General features: G+C 45.5%; 1 protein-coding gene across 1 annotated transcript in view; it reads right to left on the bottom strand.

Annotated features, from left to right (window-relative positions):
* Window positions 1-145: 145 nt before the first annotated feature.
* The window catches only part of LOC109907032 (PDZ domain-containing protein 4), a 37662-nt gene continuing 20229 nt past the window's right edge, over window positions 146-17578 (bottom strand). Inside the window, exons 2-8 of the mRNA XM_031794439.1 lie at window positions 11334-11387; window positions 6704-7011; window positions 6293-6383; window positions 6043-6141; window positions 5897-5959; window positions 5684-5785; window positions 146-3500 (exon numbers count right to left, since the gene is read on the bottom strand). Of these exons, the coding sequence (XP_031650299.1) occupies window positions 1509-3500; window positions 5684-5785; window positions 5897-5959; window positions 6043-6141; window positions 6293-6383; window positions 6704-7011; window positions 11334-11387 (2709 nt within the window). The 3' untranslated portion in view covers window positions 146-1508. The remainder of the gene's footprint in view (window positions 3501-5683; window positions 5786-5896; window positions 5960-6042; window positions 6142-6292; window positions 6384-6703; window positions 7012-11333; window positions 11388-17578) is intronic.

Raw genomic sequence — 17578 nt, 5'->3', positions numbered from 1 at the left:
GATCAGTACACCCTTTGTGTTGCATGAACGTCAAGTTAAACCACCGGGGTAGTCGTGGTGGTCCTGAGCTCCCTGCAACTCCCTTGATCATTTTGAGCGTGTTACTGTATTGCAGTGTGACAAACAAAGGATGAAATCACTTAAATCTTCTATGGAAAAGCTTTTATTGTAAAACGCTTGTGGACTAGACATCACAGTATACTGAACAAACAGGGCCACACAGTTTTCTAGTCTAAGAATTGAACAAGTGAAGAACATGTCACATTATCACATCCACAATTTCACACTAAGATTGTAGAACTTTTTAAAGTCTATTTTAAGTTGTTCCTTTTTACATTTATAGTCAACATGCAAGTAACTAAATGTCAAAGAACCACTTACCACTCCTCATTGTTCTGTCATACTGCATGAGTAACTCCATATGATCGTACCAGTCATCAGAAGACTCCAGAACATTTCCTCACGTCTCCACCACCAGATATGTAGTTGTCATGTGCTGTGGCATTTGGTGTGCCTTTTTTCTCACTGCTTCTCAATTTATTCATATGAAAACGCATGCTTGTCAGATCTTACCGCAATGTCCATTTCAGTCGTTAGTCAATAAGGCCCAGGCTCTGTTCTTTGCCAATGTGCTTTGTAAATGCCGTACACAAGCATATTAGTTGGCATACAAGGCACTGTCCTTATGAGCATGGTCAATAACTACAGGTTGGTTTATTTCACCAGAGCGTTCTTTTTACTTGTCTTGCCTCCCTATGTTGATCCTTTTCTCTCAGGCAGAAATGACAGGTTGCAATATTGGTAATTATAAAGTAGGTGGTTTGAGTCCTGAATGCTGAGTGGCTGAAAGCTGTGGTATATCAGACCGTATACCATGGGTATGAGAAAAATACTATTTACTGCTCTAATTACGTTGGTAACCAGTTAATAATAGCAATAAGGCACCTAGAGTGCTTGTGGCATATGCCCAATATACCACTAGGGGCTGTGTCCAGGCACGTCAGGATGCGTCTCGCATAGGAACAGCCCTTAACTGTGGTATATTGGCCATATACCACACCTCCTCGGGCCTTATTGCTTAATTATGTTCTGTTCTTCTACATTGCACCATTATTTTGTTCCTCTCCTCACAGGCTGTGGTGACTATGCAGCACGTGGTGCGATCTCACCCGTTCTCCCTCTCCTATGTGCTGTGACCATAGAGATAACAAAACTCAATGGATATACCTGTTTTAAGCGTGGATATTGCCATTGAAGGTTTCCGCTATAAAGTAGTCAACTGGGTGGTGATTCCTATGGGTTATAGCCTCAATGGAGCTACCCAGGCTGTCACAGACCCTATAATGGCACAGATATAAAGATGATTCCTCTATGGCTGTGACATACAAGATTGAGGTGGATTTATTTTCCTCTAAATCAACCCCTCCACAAACTACTACTCCACTCTTCTCGTCCTCTCGGTCTTCCTTTCTCTGTCCTCTATACCCATATCACCTCTCCCCTCTACATTAAACAGTGGTGACTGACAGCAGAGGGTTGTAGACCTTCTTCCCGTCAGGTGATCTGGTCCCGTGAGCCAGTAGTTCCTGGATGGTGATCCAGTTATCTAGGATTCTACGGCTCCGTTTCTTCTGGCTCCTCCTGTGGCTCAGCTCCAGGATGGTAGTGGGCTCCTGTCCCTGTGTAGCCCCGTGTTGTCCACCGCCACTGGACTCCCTCAGGAAGTCCAGCCGGCTCTGCATCATAAACTCCCTGCGTCTGCGCTGCTCCCTGGCCCTCAGCAACTGCTGCTTCCTTTCCTCTTTCGACCAATAGCGGCCCATCTTCATCTCGCTGACGGCATCGTCGTCCGTGGTCATGCCACTGCGCTCTTCCCGGATCTTCATGGCCCGGGCCTTCAGGAGGCGGTCCCTAACGGGACGCTTGGCAACATAGCGGGAGCCGTCGCTTCGTACTTTGACCTTCCACTCCATACGTGGTGAGGCTGGCGGCGGGAGGGGAGGGAGGATGGGTAAGGAGGGCATGTTCTTGCATGTGCTCCCCAGACTCATGGGACTGTCGCTGCCCTCCCTGGGTCGCTCCAGGCCCTCGGAGGTACAGGGGGACCTCAGCTGCATGCAGCTCTGGTAGCGCTGTGGGATTCTGGGGCCAGAGTGGCGGCGGGACAGATAAGGGCTGTTCTCAGCACTACGTCCTCTTCCCCTCCCCTCTACTGTACCGTTGGTTTTGGGGCGTCCCGCACCTCCGTCCGACCCCCTCCTGGCCGCCCCGTCGCGGGATAGGGATCTGAATTTGGCGCCTCCCGGGCTGGAGGTCTTGGCTTCCGCTCCCTTTCTGTGTGAGTTAGGGGAGTAGGGCTGGTTCAGGTTAGCCTGCCCCCTCTCCTCCCTCCTGCCTCCCCTCTCCCTGTGTCGGCTGGGGGTCCGACACTGCAAAGAGGCTGAGTCTCCCCCCTCCAGGCTGCTGCGGCCATGTGCAGAGAGGGAGGGGTACTGTTCGGTGACCAGAGGGGTGGTCCTGCAGCTCTCCCCTCCTGTGTTGTAGGCGCTGGTGCTGTCCTTGTCAGAGCGCTCCCTCTCAGGGAGCTCATTAATGTCTGACAGCTCATGGATACAGGACTCCTCGAGAACCAGAAGAGCCACCCGCCCAGCCCCGGCCCCACCTCCGGCTCCGCTCTCCTCCTCCTCCTCCTCCTCCAGGGGCCATGCCTTCAGACAGCGCTCCCGGAGCTGCTGCATCTTCTGGGCCCTCAGGATGTTACGACACTTGAATTCCAGATGGCGTAGCTCCTCTTCCAGGAGGGCCATCTCATGCTGCATCAGGTTCTCATTCCTGTTCACATCCAGAGGAATCCCCCCATCGCCCCCCTGCCCGTGACCCCCATGCTCCCCCAGCAGCAGAAGAGCGTTGCCGTTCTTCTCATAGTAGCACTTGATCTCCAGGAGCTCCCTGTACCTATCGCACTCTTCCTCCGTCAGTCCAGGCATCATCCTCACTGGGTCAGCTATGTAGACCCTCTCCCCTGCCAAGTCAACACCCCCCCCTCCTCCTCCACCACCCAGACAGTCCAGCCCCAGCAGAGAGTCTGTGCTGAAGTGGAACTCTGTGGAGTGACCATGGAGCAAGGGTGGGGTGTCCCTGTCCCCCTGGCCAGAGTGGAACCTGCGCATGCTGCCGGGGGTGTTGGTGGCGTTGGTGGTGGGGGCACTGGTCTGGTCGTCTCCCAGCAGGTCATGTTCTGAGGACTCCTCGTTGCGGGTGCTCTCGTCCGTACGGCCAACCCCGCTGTCCAGCTCCTGGCTGTTACTCAGCACCGTGTGGAGCAGGCTAGGAGAGTCACGGTGACCCCACCCACGGCCTCCCACCCCACCACCACCCATGACCCCTGGTTCTGCATCGAGCACGGAGGCCCCGTTCCTCAGCTGATGGGGGCTAGGTAGATGGACGGCATTATCCAGAACCTCCAGCTCCAGCTCATCTGGGTCCAGCTGGTTGTCATTCTGAGTTGTAGAAGGTGTTTCACATATTGTGTTTGTTGTTTTGATGGCCGTTGTTGAGTTGAAGGTGTCATTGAAGTGGGAAAAGAAACACATGAGTATAAAGCAGGTTTATTTTATTGTACTCTTTTGAACCTCATACAACATGTTAGACGTATGTCTTATTGTTAATCTCAGTCACTAGATGGCGCAGGAGCCAACTTAATGTGTGAGTTTATTACCATTTTAAAGACATTTTTGTACTTGGGGGTATTTTCCACTGACCTGTCTGGATGAATAGGTCAATTGGGCCTAAAGGTAAATATATGCACACCCACTCACCCAGCTATACGCGTGCACACACACACATTACCAGTCTGTTCTGTCATGATTTTGTTTAGTGTGTTGTTACTACTAGTGAATAGAGTAGGTAGGAAAATTACAAATTCATTCCTTTACTCAGACCCTCTGAGATATTGATAATGTGTATGTAAATATTCTGGTTGAATTCCGCAAACAATTCACGCCTCAGAGTGGAGTTGACCACATTTCATTGATATACATTTTAATTGTTTAAATTTTAATAAGTTTCAGGTTTTTGGATTATTCTTATCTAACAACCCCTTTAGGTATCTCCCCCTATCCCCAAGACAGGTCCAATGCAGTCAATTTTATCTGAATATCAAGTCATTTCTAGGTAACAATTAAATACCATACTGTGATTGTTTTCAATTAAAATGGTCAAAAATAAATAAATAATAGCTTCTTGGCAAAAAGCTTTTCTCAAGCAAGAATATTGCGAGGACTGTATGGGAGTGGCCTGAGTGAGGGTCCTAATTGGAGGAGCCTAATGGGAGGGATATGTAACCTGAAAACTGTCTGTTATTGGCAGAGAGGGGAAAGTCTCTTTGTTATTGATCTATTAACTTCTACCTCCTGATGTCTCCTTGCGGTCCAGAAAACCCACCCAGCAAACGAGCTGAAATTTCATCCGGCCTCTTCAAAAGCTCTTACACTAAAAGGATAATCATTTTCACAATTTCACAGTATTATTCCAACCTCAGTGTGGAAATATATATAAAACACACAAAAAAAGTCATGATTTTGACTGCACTGCCCCTTTAATCTCTGCTCATATATTTCTCTCTGATGAATCCCCCTCTCATCAACTCCCTCTGTGAGGATTCATATTGATAAAGCATTGTCTATCTTTAGCCTACCCTGCATCTCATTTCTCTCTGCAGATTGGAGGGCGCCACATGAGTAAAGGAAGATGAGGGTACGTGCAGTGCGTGACTGACTGGGTAGCAACCTACATTTTAATGGCCCTCGCTTAAATCTGCCCTCTAGCTGAATGTGGACTGCATTCCGATTTCAACACTGACTGTGTCACAGAGCACATGTACAGACATGTGTGTTTGTGTCTGTGGCTTATGCACCACTCTCAGTATGAAAAGGGTCAACTATTCTGCCCCATCTGGAGGTGTGTGTTCAGTGATTACCCATTTGCTGTGTGTATGTGTGTATATTATGGGATGTCCTGGGACTGTGTCCTCAGATCTGTTGAGCTGTGACCTTGAGGGAAACAAAGCAATGCCACATTGGCACGTACTGAAAACAAGCAGGCTCTCCTCGTTCTCCCACTAACGCTCGCTGTCCATCCCTCCCACCCCCGCTCCATTTCCCTCTATCTGTCCTCATCTGTCTCCCTCTTCACTCCTCTCACCTTTCCTGTCTCCTGGGTAAACAGGGTAGGGGGAGATGCAGAACTCCAGTCTTATTTCCTTTACATCAATGTCCCCTTGTTATAGAGGTACCAATCGGATCTGCCTTTGATTCTATGTTGATCAATTTGGTGATCTATGTTGAATTGTATTTGACGGAAAATTGTAAATGGGGGTCTTGTGAAAATAACTGTAGTGGGTGGCGCTGTGTATGTTTTGTACGCTCGATACAGATGTAAGATCTTAATTTGATCCAGTTTGCTACAGCAAGAAAATAATCCGTTCGCAACAGGAAGACATTTTTGTAGAAGATACAATTTTCGTAAGGGAAATTCAAGTCAAATTTCCAAGTGAAAATGACAAACTTCAGAAATCTTTTTATACTTTTTTTGCAGGAATATTATCATGTAACAGTGTGATCAAATGAAGATCCTACATCTGTATGTCAGATGCTGGGTGTTTTGTTCTGGGAGAGGTTCTCACCTCTATTTCGGGCCGGGCCAGGAGCAGGGAGATGTTGGTACTGTCCTCCCTGGTAAGAATGGCCACCGCCTCCTCTCTGTTCTGGATGTCCACCCCGTTTATCTAATTCAGAATCACATCATATCTGTACTCTGATCCTTTTTTCTACATAGACTTGCTATAATATAGAACTTTGTCTGAAATGTTATCTTAACAATCCTAATGTTCTCTTACCTGTAATATTCTATCCCCCTCTCGGATGCGGCCATCCATAGCAGCTATACTATTGGGGTTGACCTGGAGTGAGAGAGGATTAGGTTAGCTGGCAAACAGGCGATCAGAGCGAGGATAACCCTCATCCTCACTCCCATCCTCCTCACCTCGCCCACATAGATCCCCAGATCCTCCTCATCGTCTGTCCGGTAGCACACCGTTAACCCCAGCTTGTCCTGCTGACGTGACTTATACAGCTCAACCTCCTATTGAAATGTGTTGCAGGAAAAACACACGTTTTGAGTGACAAGTTAAACACCTGAACACTGGTCATGGAGATAGAGAGGGCATGAAGAATGGGATTTCTGTTGGATTAGATGGTAGACAATTTGATTTGACAAGGCAATTGAGACTTACCTCGTATTCTAACTCATCCTGTCGGAGATCCCCCTCCTGCTGAGGGATGTCAAAGTAGTTGTTGGGTTCATAATATTCAGGCTCTAGGAGACTGAGAATAAAACATATGAGAAAATATGCCATGAGTCCCAATTTTGTTTGTTTGTCATACATACAGAATGCAGCACTTTCAAACATCCTGGATAATTTGAATCTCAAACTCCAGCCCCCCCCCCTCTCTGTCTATCAATTCAATTTAAGGGCTTCATTGGCATGGGAAACATGATAACATTGCCAAAGCAAGTGAAGTAGATAAATGAATGTGAAATAAACAGTAAATCTATGTCTGTCCCTTTCTCTCACACACTCTCTCTCGCTATCATTCTCTATCCTTCTCTTTCACTCTCACACACACATTCTCTTTCCACTCACAGCTCATTGAGCAGGTAGGGTTCCAGGATGGGTGGAGAGGGGGAAGGGTGAGGGGGCGGGGCTCCACATGGGTTGTGGGCGGTCCTTCCCAGGGTCAAGATGTGCTGGAAGCTGATGTCAGTCTGAGTGCCGCTATCCACACAGTCAGTCAGCCCCCCTGTCACTGCTACTGTCCCGTCCAGCCCCACTAGTCGCCCTGCATGTCCCGCCCGCCTCCGGGTCCCCCTCCTTAACACGTGAGACAGCAGGGGGTCTTTCACATCCAGGGTGGTGTCCCCAGAGAGACGAGACAGCTCTTTACCATTCACCTAGAGGAGGGAGGGTTCAGAGGTTAGCCAGCAGAAGGTGGGGGAAGAAGGAGAAGAGTGAGATCAGAGGTTAGAGAGGAGGAGAAGAAAGGAAGAGTAGGAGAGTGGTGGAGAATGTTTAAACACAAAGGAGTACAAGGACATGGAACATACAGAGGAAGATGTGAGAGAGAGCAACACAAAGGAGTACAAGGACATGGAACATACAGAGGAAGATGAGAGAGAGAGCAACACAAACAAGGACATGGAACATACAGAGGAAGATGTGAGAGAGAGCAACACAAAGGAGTACAAGGACATGGAACATACAGAGGAAGATGAGAGAGAGAGCAACACAAACAAGGACATGGAACATACAGAGGAAGATGTGAGAGAGAGCAACACAAAGGAGTACAAGGACATGGAACATACAGAGGAAGATGTGAGAGAGAGCAACACAAAGGAGTACAAGGACATGGAACATACAGAGGAAGATGAGAGAGAGAGCAACACAAACAAGGACATGGAACATACAGAGGAAGATGTGAGAGAGAGCAACACAAAGGAGTACAAGGACATGGAACATACAGAGGAAGATGAGAGAGAGAGCAACACAAACAAGGACATGGAACATACAGAGGAAGATGTGAGAGAGAGCAACACAAAGGAGTACAAGGACATGGAACATACAGAGGAAGATGTGAGAGAGAGCAACACAAAGGAGTACAAGGACATGGAACATACATAGGAAGATGAGAGAGAGAGCAACACAAACAAGGACATGGAACATACAGAGGAAGATGTGAGAGAGAGCAACACAAACAAGGACATGGAACATACAGAGGAAGATGTGAGAGAGAGCAACACAAAGGAGTACAAGGACATGGAACATACAGAGGAAGATGTGAGAGAGAGCAACACAAAGGAGTACAAGGACATGGAACATACATAGGAAGATGAGAGAGAGAGCAACACAAACAAGGACATGGAACATACAGAGGAAGATGTGAGAGAGAGCAACACAAACAAGGACATGGAACATACAGAGGAAGATGAGAGAGAGAGCAACACAAAGGAGTACAAGGACATGGAACATACAGAGGAAGATGAGAGAGAGAGCAACACAAAGGAGTACAAGGACATGGAACATACAGAGGAAGATGTGAGAGAGAGCAACACAAAGGAGTACAAGGACATGGAACATACAGAGGAAGATGAGAGAGAGAGCAACACAAAGGAGTACAAGGACATGGAACATACAGAGGAAGATGTGAGAGAGAGCAACACAAAGGAGTACAAGGACATGGAACATACAGAGGAAGATGAGAGAGAGAGCAACACAAAGGAGTACAAGGACATGGAACATACAGAGGAAGATGTGAGAGAGAGCAACACAAAGGAGTACAAGGACATGGAACATACAGAGGAAGATGAGAGAGAGAGCAACACAAAGGAGTACAAGGACATGGAACATACAGAGGAAGATGTGAGAGAGAGCAACACAAAGGAGTACAAGGACATGGAACATACAGAGGAAGATGTGAGAGAGAGCAACACAAAGAAAACAAGCCATTTATAGAGCGAGAAAGGGCAATGGGTGGGTGGTAGAGATTGGACTGGTGTGTGATTACAATACAGGTGTATATAAAGATTAAACAGGATAATAGATAGTAGATTTATTGAGCCACATTAGCAGAGCTCTCACTAGACATACAGACAGAACAGGTTAGTTCACTGTATTAGAATTAACCACAGCACAGAGACTGAGGAGAATAGATGAACACAACACATACAGACAGACCTAAACGCAAAGCTAGGGGTTAGTCAGTCAACACAACCAATTAAGTGAACAGACAATAGCACAATACACCTGAACAAATAGAGAAATGTGTAGGTCCATTCAGAAAGGTGCATTCGGAAAGTATTCAGACCCCTTGACTTTTTGCACATTTTGTTAAATCACAGCCTTATTCTAAAATGTATTCAATTGTTTTTTCTTCTTCTTCTTTTTCTCTATCATCAATCTACACACAGTACCCCATAATGGTGAAGCAAAAACTGGTTTTTAGACATTTTTGCAAATGTATAATATAAAATAAATCTGACATTGCATTTACATAAGTATTCAGATCCTTTACTCAGTACTTTGTTGAAGCACCTTTGACAGTGATTACAGCCTCGAGTCGTCTTGGGTATGATGCCACAAGCTTGGCACACCTGTATTTGGGGAGTTTCTCCCATTCTTCTCTGCAGATCCTCTCAAACTTTGTCATGTTGGATGGGGAGCGTCGCAGCACAGCTATTTTCAGGTCTCTCCAGAGATGTTAGATTGGGTTCAAGTCCGGGCTCTGGCTGGGCCATGCAAGGACATTCAGAGACTTGTCCATAAGCCACTCCTGCGTTGTCATGGCTGTATGCTTAGGGTTGTTGTCCTGTTGGAAAGTGAACCTTCACCCCAGTCTGAGGTCCTGAGCGCTCTGGAGCAGGTTTTCATCAAGGATCTGTCTTTACATTGCTCTGTTCATCTTTCCCTCAATCCTGACTTGTCTCCCATTCCCTGCCGCTGAAAAACATCCCCACAGCATGATGCTGCCACCACCATGCTTCACCGTAGGGATGGTACCAGGTTTCCTCCAGACGTGAGGCTTGGCATTCAGGCCAAAGAGTTCAATCTTGGTTTCATCAGACCAGAGAAGCTTGTTTCTCATGGTCTGAGAATCTTTAGGTGACATTTGGCAAACTCTAAGCACGCTGTCATGCACCTTTTACTGAGGAGTGGCTTCCATCTGGCCACTCTACCATAAAGGCCTGATTGATGGAGTGATACATAGATGGTTGTCCTTCTGGATGATTCTCCCATCTCCACAGAGGAGCTCTGGAGCTCTGTCAGAGTGACCATCAGGTCCTTGGTCACCTCCCTGACAAGACCCTTCTACTCAGATTGCTCAGTTTGGCCGGACGGCCAGCTCTTGGAAGAGTCTTGGTGGTTCCAAACTTCTTCCATTTAAGAATGATGGAGGCCCCTGTGTTCTTGGGGACCTTCAATGCTGCAGAAATATTTTGGTACCCTTCCCCAGATCTTTGCCTCGACACAATAATGTCTCTGAGCTCTACAGACAATTCCATCGACCTCATGTCTTAGTTTTTGCTCTGACATGCACTGACAACTGTGGGACCTTATATAGACAGGTGTGTGCCTTTCCAAATCATGCCCAATCAATTAAATTTACCACAGGTGGACTCCAATCAAGTTGAAGAAACATTTCAAGGAAACATTTCAGCCTCCAGTATTTATGCTGCAGTAGTGGGGGGCTGGGGGGCTGGGGTCAGTTTGTTATATCTGGAGTACTTCTCCTGTCCTATTCGGTGTCCTGTGTGAATCTAAGTGTGCGTTCTCTAATTCTCTCCTTCTCTCTTTCTTTCTCTCTCTCGGAGGACCTGAGCCCTAGGACCATGCCCCAGGACTACCTGACATGATGACTCCTTGCTGTCCCCAGTCCACCTGGCCATGCTGCTGTTCCAGTTTCAACTGACCTGAGCCCTAGGACCATGCCCCAGGACTACCTGACATGATGACTCCTTGCTGTCCCCAGTCCACCTGGCCATGCTGCTGCTCCAGTTTCAACTTCCACCTGACTGTGCTGCTGCTCCAGTTTCAACTGTTCTGCCTTATTATTATTCGACCATGCTGGTCATTTATGAACATTTGAACATCTTGGCCATGTTCTGTTATAATCTCCACCCGGCACAGCCAGAAGAGGACTGGCCACCCCACATAGCCTGGTTCCTCTCTAGGTTTCTTCCTAGGTTTTGGCCTTTCTAGGGAGTTTTTCCTAGCCACCGTGCTTCTACACCTGCATTGCTTGCTGTTTGGGGTTTTAGGCTGGGTTTCTGTACAGCACTTTGAGATATCAGCTGATGTACGAAGGGCTATATAAATACATTTGATTTGACTTGATTTGATGATCAATGGAAACAGGATGCACCTGAGCTCAATTTCGTGTCTCACAGCAAAGGGTCTGAATACTTATATAAATAAGGTATTCATGTTTTTCAAAATTTGTAATACATCTGAAACTAATTCTAAACACCTGTTTTTGCTTTGTCATTATGGGGTATTGTGTGTAGATTGATTAGTAAATAAGGCTGTAACGTATCAAAATGTGAAAAAATGTAAGGGATCTGAATACTTTCCAAATGTCTCTATATTAGTAATACACCCTCCCCCACACACCCACACATAGGGTTACAAAGGCACATCACAGTGTTTGGTACATTTAGCTCAACTAAAAAGGTTTTGAAATCACATACAGCTGGGTAGAAGAAAAACTTTATACTGAGACCTTCAATCGACCTTCTCCATCTAAAGAGCACAGCATGTTACTTATTTGACCCTTCTGTGGAGAGAGAGAGGGAGAGGAATGGAATCATTAGAGAAGAGAACATGAAAGTTAATAGGGTTGGTTCAGTGGGAAAAATGAAAGTGTTACAGTATGTTGTAAGGAAATGGGTTAATATTGGTTCAGATCATAGATTGCCTGTTGGCAGGCTAATCCCTGTATTAATCCTAACTCCCTCTGCATGTGTCTAACCACGCTGTACATGATCCTCTCTCTTTGAAACAACACAACTCAGTTACATCCTTTACAACAAAAAAAGATTGCAGTCAGAGTGCATTATAAACTGCAGTTCAAAATACCACAGTCGACTGCAGTTACTGCAGTTTCAAAACTGCAATAATCAACATGTGTACCAACCCAGCCTAATATATAAACCCTCTCTAGTTCCCTATATCTACATGTCTGTGAAGTCAGTTCTCTCTCTCTCTCTCTCTCTCTCTGTGTCTCTGTGTCTTTGCGTCTCCCTGTCTCTCTCTCTCTCTGTGTCTTTGCGTCTCCCTGTCTCTCTCTCTCTCTCTGTGTGTGTCTCTGTGTCTTTGCGTCTCCCTGTCGCTCTCTCTCTGTGTCTCTGTGTCTTTGCGTCTCCCTCTCTCTCTCTCTCTCTCTCTCTCTCTCTGTGTGTCTCTGTGTCTTTGCGTCTCCCTGTCTCTCTCTCTCTCTGTGTGTCTCTGTGTCTTTGCGTCTCCCTGTCTCTCTGTCTCTCTGCGACTGCTTTATTGCCTACCCATGTAAGAGACGCAAACTCGGTCTCAACCTTTAAGTCTTTACTGAAGACTAATCTCTTCAGTGGGTCATATGATTGAGTGTAGTCTGGCCCAGGTGTGGGAAGGTGAACGGAAAGGCTCTGCCTGGTCGGTTCCCCTCTTTCCACTGGGATTCTCTGCCTCTAACCCTATTACAGGGACTGAGTCACTGGCTTACTGGGGCTCTTTCATACCGTCCCTAGGAGGGGTGCGTCACTTGAGTGGGTTGAGTCACTGATGTGATCTTCCTGTCGGGGTTGGCGCGCCCCCCCCCCCCTTGGGTTGTGCCGTGGCGGAGATCTTTGTGGGCTATACTCGGCCTTGTCTCAGGATGGTAAGTTGGTGGTTGAAGATATCCCTCTAGTGGTGTGGGGGCTGTGCTTTGGCAAAGTGGGTGGGGTTATATCCTTCCTGTTTGGCCCTGTCCGGGGTTGTCCTCGGATGGGGCCACAGTGTCTCCTGACCCATCCTGTCTCGGCCTCCAGTATTTATGCTGCAGTAGTTTATGTGTTGGGGGGCTAGGGTCAGTTTGTTATATCTGGAGTACTTCTCCTGTCCTATTCGGTGTCCTGTGTGAATTTAAGTGTGCTCTCTCTAATTCTCTCTTTCTCTCTTTCTTCCTCTCTCTCGGAGGACCTGAGGCCTAGGACCATGCCTCAGGACTACCTGACATGATGACTCCTTGCTGTCCCCAGTCCACCTGGCCGTGCTGCTGCTCCAGTTTCAACTGTTCTGCCTTATTATTATTTGACCATGCTGGTCATTTATGAACATTTGAACATCTTGGCCATGTTCTGTTATAATCTCCACCCGGCACAGCCAGAAGAGGACTGGCCACCCCACATAGCCTAGTTCCTCTCTAGGTTTCTTCCTAGGTTTTGGCCTTTCTAGGGAGTTTTTCCTAGCCACCGTGCTTCTACACCTGCATTGCTTGCTGTTTGGGGTTTTAGGCTGGGTTTCTGTACAGCACTTTGAGATATCAGTTGATGTACAAAGGGCTATATAAATAAATTTGATTTGATTTGATTTGATGAAATACAATTTGTAGATATTGCCAAAGCAGTATAGTGGTACAGCATTTCAGTAAATACAGTACAATGCAATGAGGATAATGAAATACAGTTAATTTCAGTAGTAATAATAATAGATATACAGGTGTAACCGATGTGAAATGGCTAGCTAGTTAGCGGTGGTGCCCGCTAATAGCGTTTCAATCGGTGAAGTCACTCGCTTTGAGACCTTGAAGTAGTGGTTCCCCTTGCTCTGCAAGGGCCGTGGCTTTTGTGGAGCGATGGGTAACGATGCTTCGTGGGTGACTGTTGTTGATGTGTGCAGAGGGTCCCTGGTTCGAGCCCGGGTATGGGCGAGGGGACGGACTAAAGTTATACTGTTACACAGGTACAACACTACTACTGTTATATTGTGTCATTCTAAACAGAAAATGTCAAATAAATAAACAACACAATTAACACGGATGATGGTTACACTATGCATACTTCTAAGTTATATACAATTGAAAAACTACAGATAATTCATGTTCATGGGATGTTCCTCAGGCTATGGCAATCATATGCTGTACATATCTGGCAATAATATTTGCGGTTTCTCCCTCACCCAGAATAATTCCCAGTTTTATGTCATTAGGAAATGCACAGAAGTTGGATATTGATAGAGATGTTTTCTTGAAACATCTTGGGAGTATTTCTCGCAGCGGAGGAAAAAGTTCATTTCTGTAACAATCTGATTGATTTCCCTGTGTGTTTGAATAATACAGTTGTTTTGTGTTTTTAGGGGACTCTTTTCAGGGTTCAGCTCTTGGGTTTCCAGTGCTTTGAATTGTAAGGATGTTTTGGGTCTATATTTACATTTAAATGGAATCTTCAGAGTTCCACTCTGCATGCATTATTTGGTTATTTCTTTTGGCTATTTAAGATAATTCTGCAGAATTCTGTATGTAGGTTTTATATTTGTTTTTTCTCCCAATTGTTCTAATCGTGAAAACAGGTTGGACCCATAACCTCACTTCCATACAGTGCAATTGGTAAAATTACACTTGAATATTTTGCACCAGATCTGGATATTAATGCTTATTTTTGAGAATTGTATTTTTATGAAGTAAAATGCTTTTTTCTTTTAGTACATTCACTGCTAAACCAAATCCACCAGAGGCACATACTTCTTGTCCCAGGTAGTTGTACCATTGGGTATGTTCAACCATGGTATTTCCTCATTTCTAGGAGTGTCTGCTGCAGATAGAGGAGGGTTTAATATTAGGGATTAGTGGGTGTAGATCTGCTTGAGGAATCTGATTGAAACAGCAGGGATGTTGCTCCGGGGGTGACTAAACTGTCTCAGAGGAGAAGCAGTGATCGTGGTCAACTGACGCAAGACCCCACAACATTGAATCTGTTCAGAGGTGAAAAATCTTACAACCGTTTATGCCCCCCTCTTCTTTAAAATGGTAATGCACTTTTTGGTGTTCATAGAATCCATTGGTTGATGTCATGAGTGCACAGCTGTGCGAGTGTGCATAGACTATGTGCTTATGCATGTGCATTTGTGCGTGTTTTAATGGAGCACTATAGACAGTATTGAGGTGGTCTAAGTGACAGACAGACACCCAGACAGACATTGTGTTAGTGGTCAAACACTGACCATGGCTGTCTGGGGAGGTCTCTCTCTCTCTCTCTCTCTCTCTCTCTCTCTCTCTCTCGTGCACTCTACATTGCTCTGTTCTCTCCATCTCCAGGCTCTCTTTCACTATCTCTCGTTCTCAATCCCCTCCCTAGAGGAGACAAAACACGCTCCTCTCTTTGAGCCTCTTCTTTCCCCTGCCTGGTTGTCCTTCCCATACTAATGGCCTGCCATAAATCTTTGTCTGTCTCTCTCTCTCTCTTTTCATTTGTTATTTCAATTGAAGACAAATAAGAAACTTGCATGGCTTCTTAGGCAATGCCAAATGGAGTTAACAGTGTGAAGCGTACCTGTATTTTTCATTTGTCAAGTCTAATGAAGTTGTCCACGACAAACGCTTGTCATGCCACTGAATCAAGCATTGTTCTTGTATTTTCTCCTCTCTTTGTCTGGTTCCTATTCCCTTAGTTTGTCTACACAGGATACACCATCTTCAGGACCAATGAGGGATTGAGTATACAGAAGAATAGCCGTATGGTCATGACTGACAGGTCTGAGAACACTCAGAAAAAATATGTAGGGGGGGGGGGGTGCCTCTGCATTAATTATCAATGAGAGGCAGTGAGATGGCTTTGAGTTTGGCATCGTACAGGTTAATGGTTGTTGTGCATTAGATTGGAAGGATAATTCATCTTGACATGTTGTGATGCATTATACATCCACTGGTAGATTATGTCAGCTAAGTTCATTACCTATAACCTCTGACTTTACACTAAGCACCTTTTTTCTGTCTGGAACCTAAAATGCTTCTTCGGCTGTCCCGATAGGAGAACCCTTTGAAGAACCCTTTTTGGTTCCAGGTAGAACACATTTGGTTCCAGGTAGAACCTTTTTGGGGTCCAAGTAGAATCCTTTCCACAGAGTGTTCTACATGGAACCTTAAAGGGTTCTACCAGAAACCAAAAAGGGTTCTTCAAAGGGTTCTCCTATGGGGACAGACAAAGAACCCTTTTTTCTTAGAGTGTAGCAGTGTCCCATTGTATCCAATGACAGTCAAGTCAAATTGCAGGTGACAGAGAAAATAATATTTATTGTTAATTCCTTCACTAAAGGTGTATGTAATAACAGGCGAATAGATACTGAGTTCCATGCCATTATATATTCCTATCATAAGGTACAATATTCGGAGTAGCACAGTAGGGGGGAGGATGGGGGAGGAGGTGGATCGAGGGGAGGGGGAGAAAGAGAGAGGGAGATGAAAGAGAAACAGGGAGTTCAAAGGGGTGAGTGAAAAGCGAGGGAGTGATGCTGATGGAGAGCAGCACAGGGGGAAGGGGAGGTGAGGAAAGACGAGTGAAATACAAGGACAAAGAGAGAGGGAAGGAAGGAGCTTTCGAGGAATAGTAGATAATGAGGGTGTGAATGTCTCACAACTCCATGCTTGTTGATAAATATTTGAAACACACAGAGGAACCCCCGGGGAGGTGTCTTAGTGGTTGAGGCTTAATGAGGTGTTATCTCAGCCATTTTAGCTGCAGATTGATATAATATCTACACCAGACTGTGAGAGGGGAAGAAATGCTCCTGTAAAGGTGTCCACATGCTTCCCAGTGAAAACAGTTTGGAAGAGTTACTGCATATATTATGACCCCATTTTGTGACTTTTTTGTTTGTTTTGGACTGTTCAGGAACACAACATTTTTCTTGAGGCAAGCCGAAGTCTACTCCCCTTCGTCAGTGATTGGTCAACAGTAGGGATTCATCAGTAAAGTCTTTGTTGTTATTCAATGAGATGACTCGTTTTCATCCACATTTAGAAATACTGCATCAAAGTAAAATTGTGACACAGATTAGATTAGATTCATTCGGAGTATTTTAGCCTGCCAAGTGTATACAGGCTACGGCGTCTCAAAATGGACAAATAGTACAATCGCTTTTTTCTCGTTTTTCAAGCAAATGTCTTATGAGAGCAAACACGTTCGGTTTGCCTGTCCGACTTCGGCTAACCGCCAGCCAAACTGAAGAATGTTGACGTCTTAAGTCGCTCTGAATAAGAGCGTCTGCCTAAAGACTAAAATGTTTTTAAAAATGAAGACAAAGACTGGGAATGGGTGGTAAACGGCAGTGGGGCGGCAGGGTAGCCTAGTGGTTAGAGTGTTGGACTAGTAACCGAAAGGTTGCAAGTTCAAATCCCCAAGCTGACAAGGTACAAATCTGTCGTTCTGCCCCTGAACAGGCAGTTAACCCACTGTTCCTAGGCCGTCATTGAAAATAAGAATTTGTTCTTAACTGACTTGCCTAGTTAAATAAAGGTAAAATAAAAACCACCCAGCAGTAAATGAGTATTTGTCAAATGTATCGCATCATAAACTCTATGCTGAAGCGTATTCTTCCCAATGAATACTTATAAAATACTATAAAATGATGCATAAAAATTCATGATAGAAAGTTCACAATATTTCTTCCATATTTGTGTTCAGACTTTATGCTGCCCGGGCCCTGCATGTACCCTCCACATATTGAATTCTACTTGTTGGACAAGTGATTTTTCTCATCTCCCATGTTTTGAAGGTTGTAAAAGTCACCTCTTCACAAAATCAATTAATCTGGAGACATGTTCAGTGCCCTCTGGTCCCAACCCAGATATTTGATATGACAAGAGAACATTTCAAGTGGACAGTGGGCAGTGGTGGAGCGCCGACACATGGACAACGATGAGCTGCTATTGATTAAAGTACTGCTAAAACAATTGGACAAATTAAACTAACAAGTATTTTGGGTAAATAGCAATACTGGAGGCATACCAGTAAG

The sequence above is a fragment of the Oncorhynchus kisutch genome, linkage group LG17, assembly GCF_002021735.2.
Source record: "Oncorhynchus kisutch isolate 150728-3 linkage group LG17, Okis_V2, whole genome shotgun sequence".
In the NCBI taxonomy this organism is placed as follows: Eukaryota; Metazoa; Chordata; class Actinopteri; order Salmoniformes; family Salmonidae; genus Oncorhynchus; species Oncorhynchus kisutch.
Note: the sequence above shows the minus strand (reverse complement) of the source record. Positions and strands in the feature narration are given on the sequence as shown.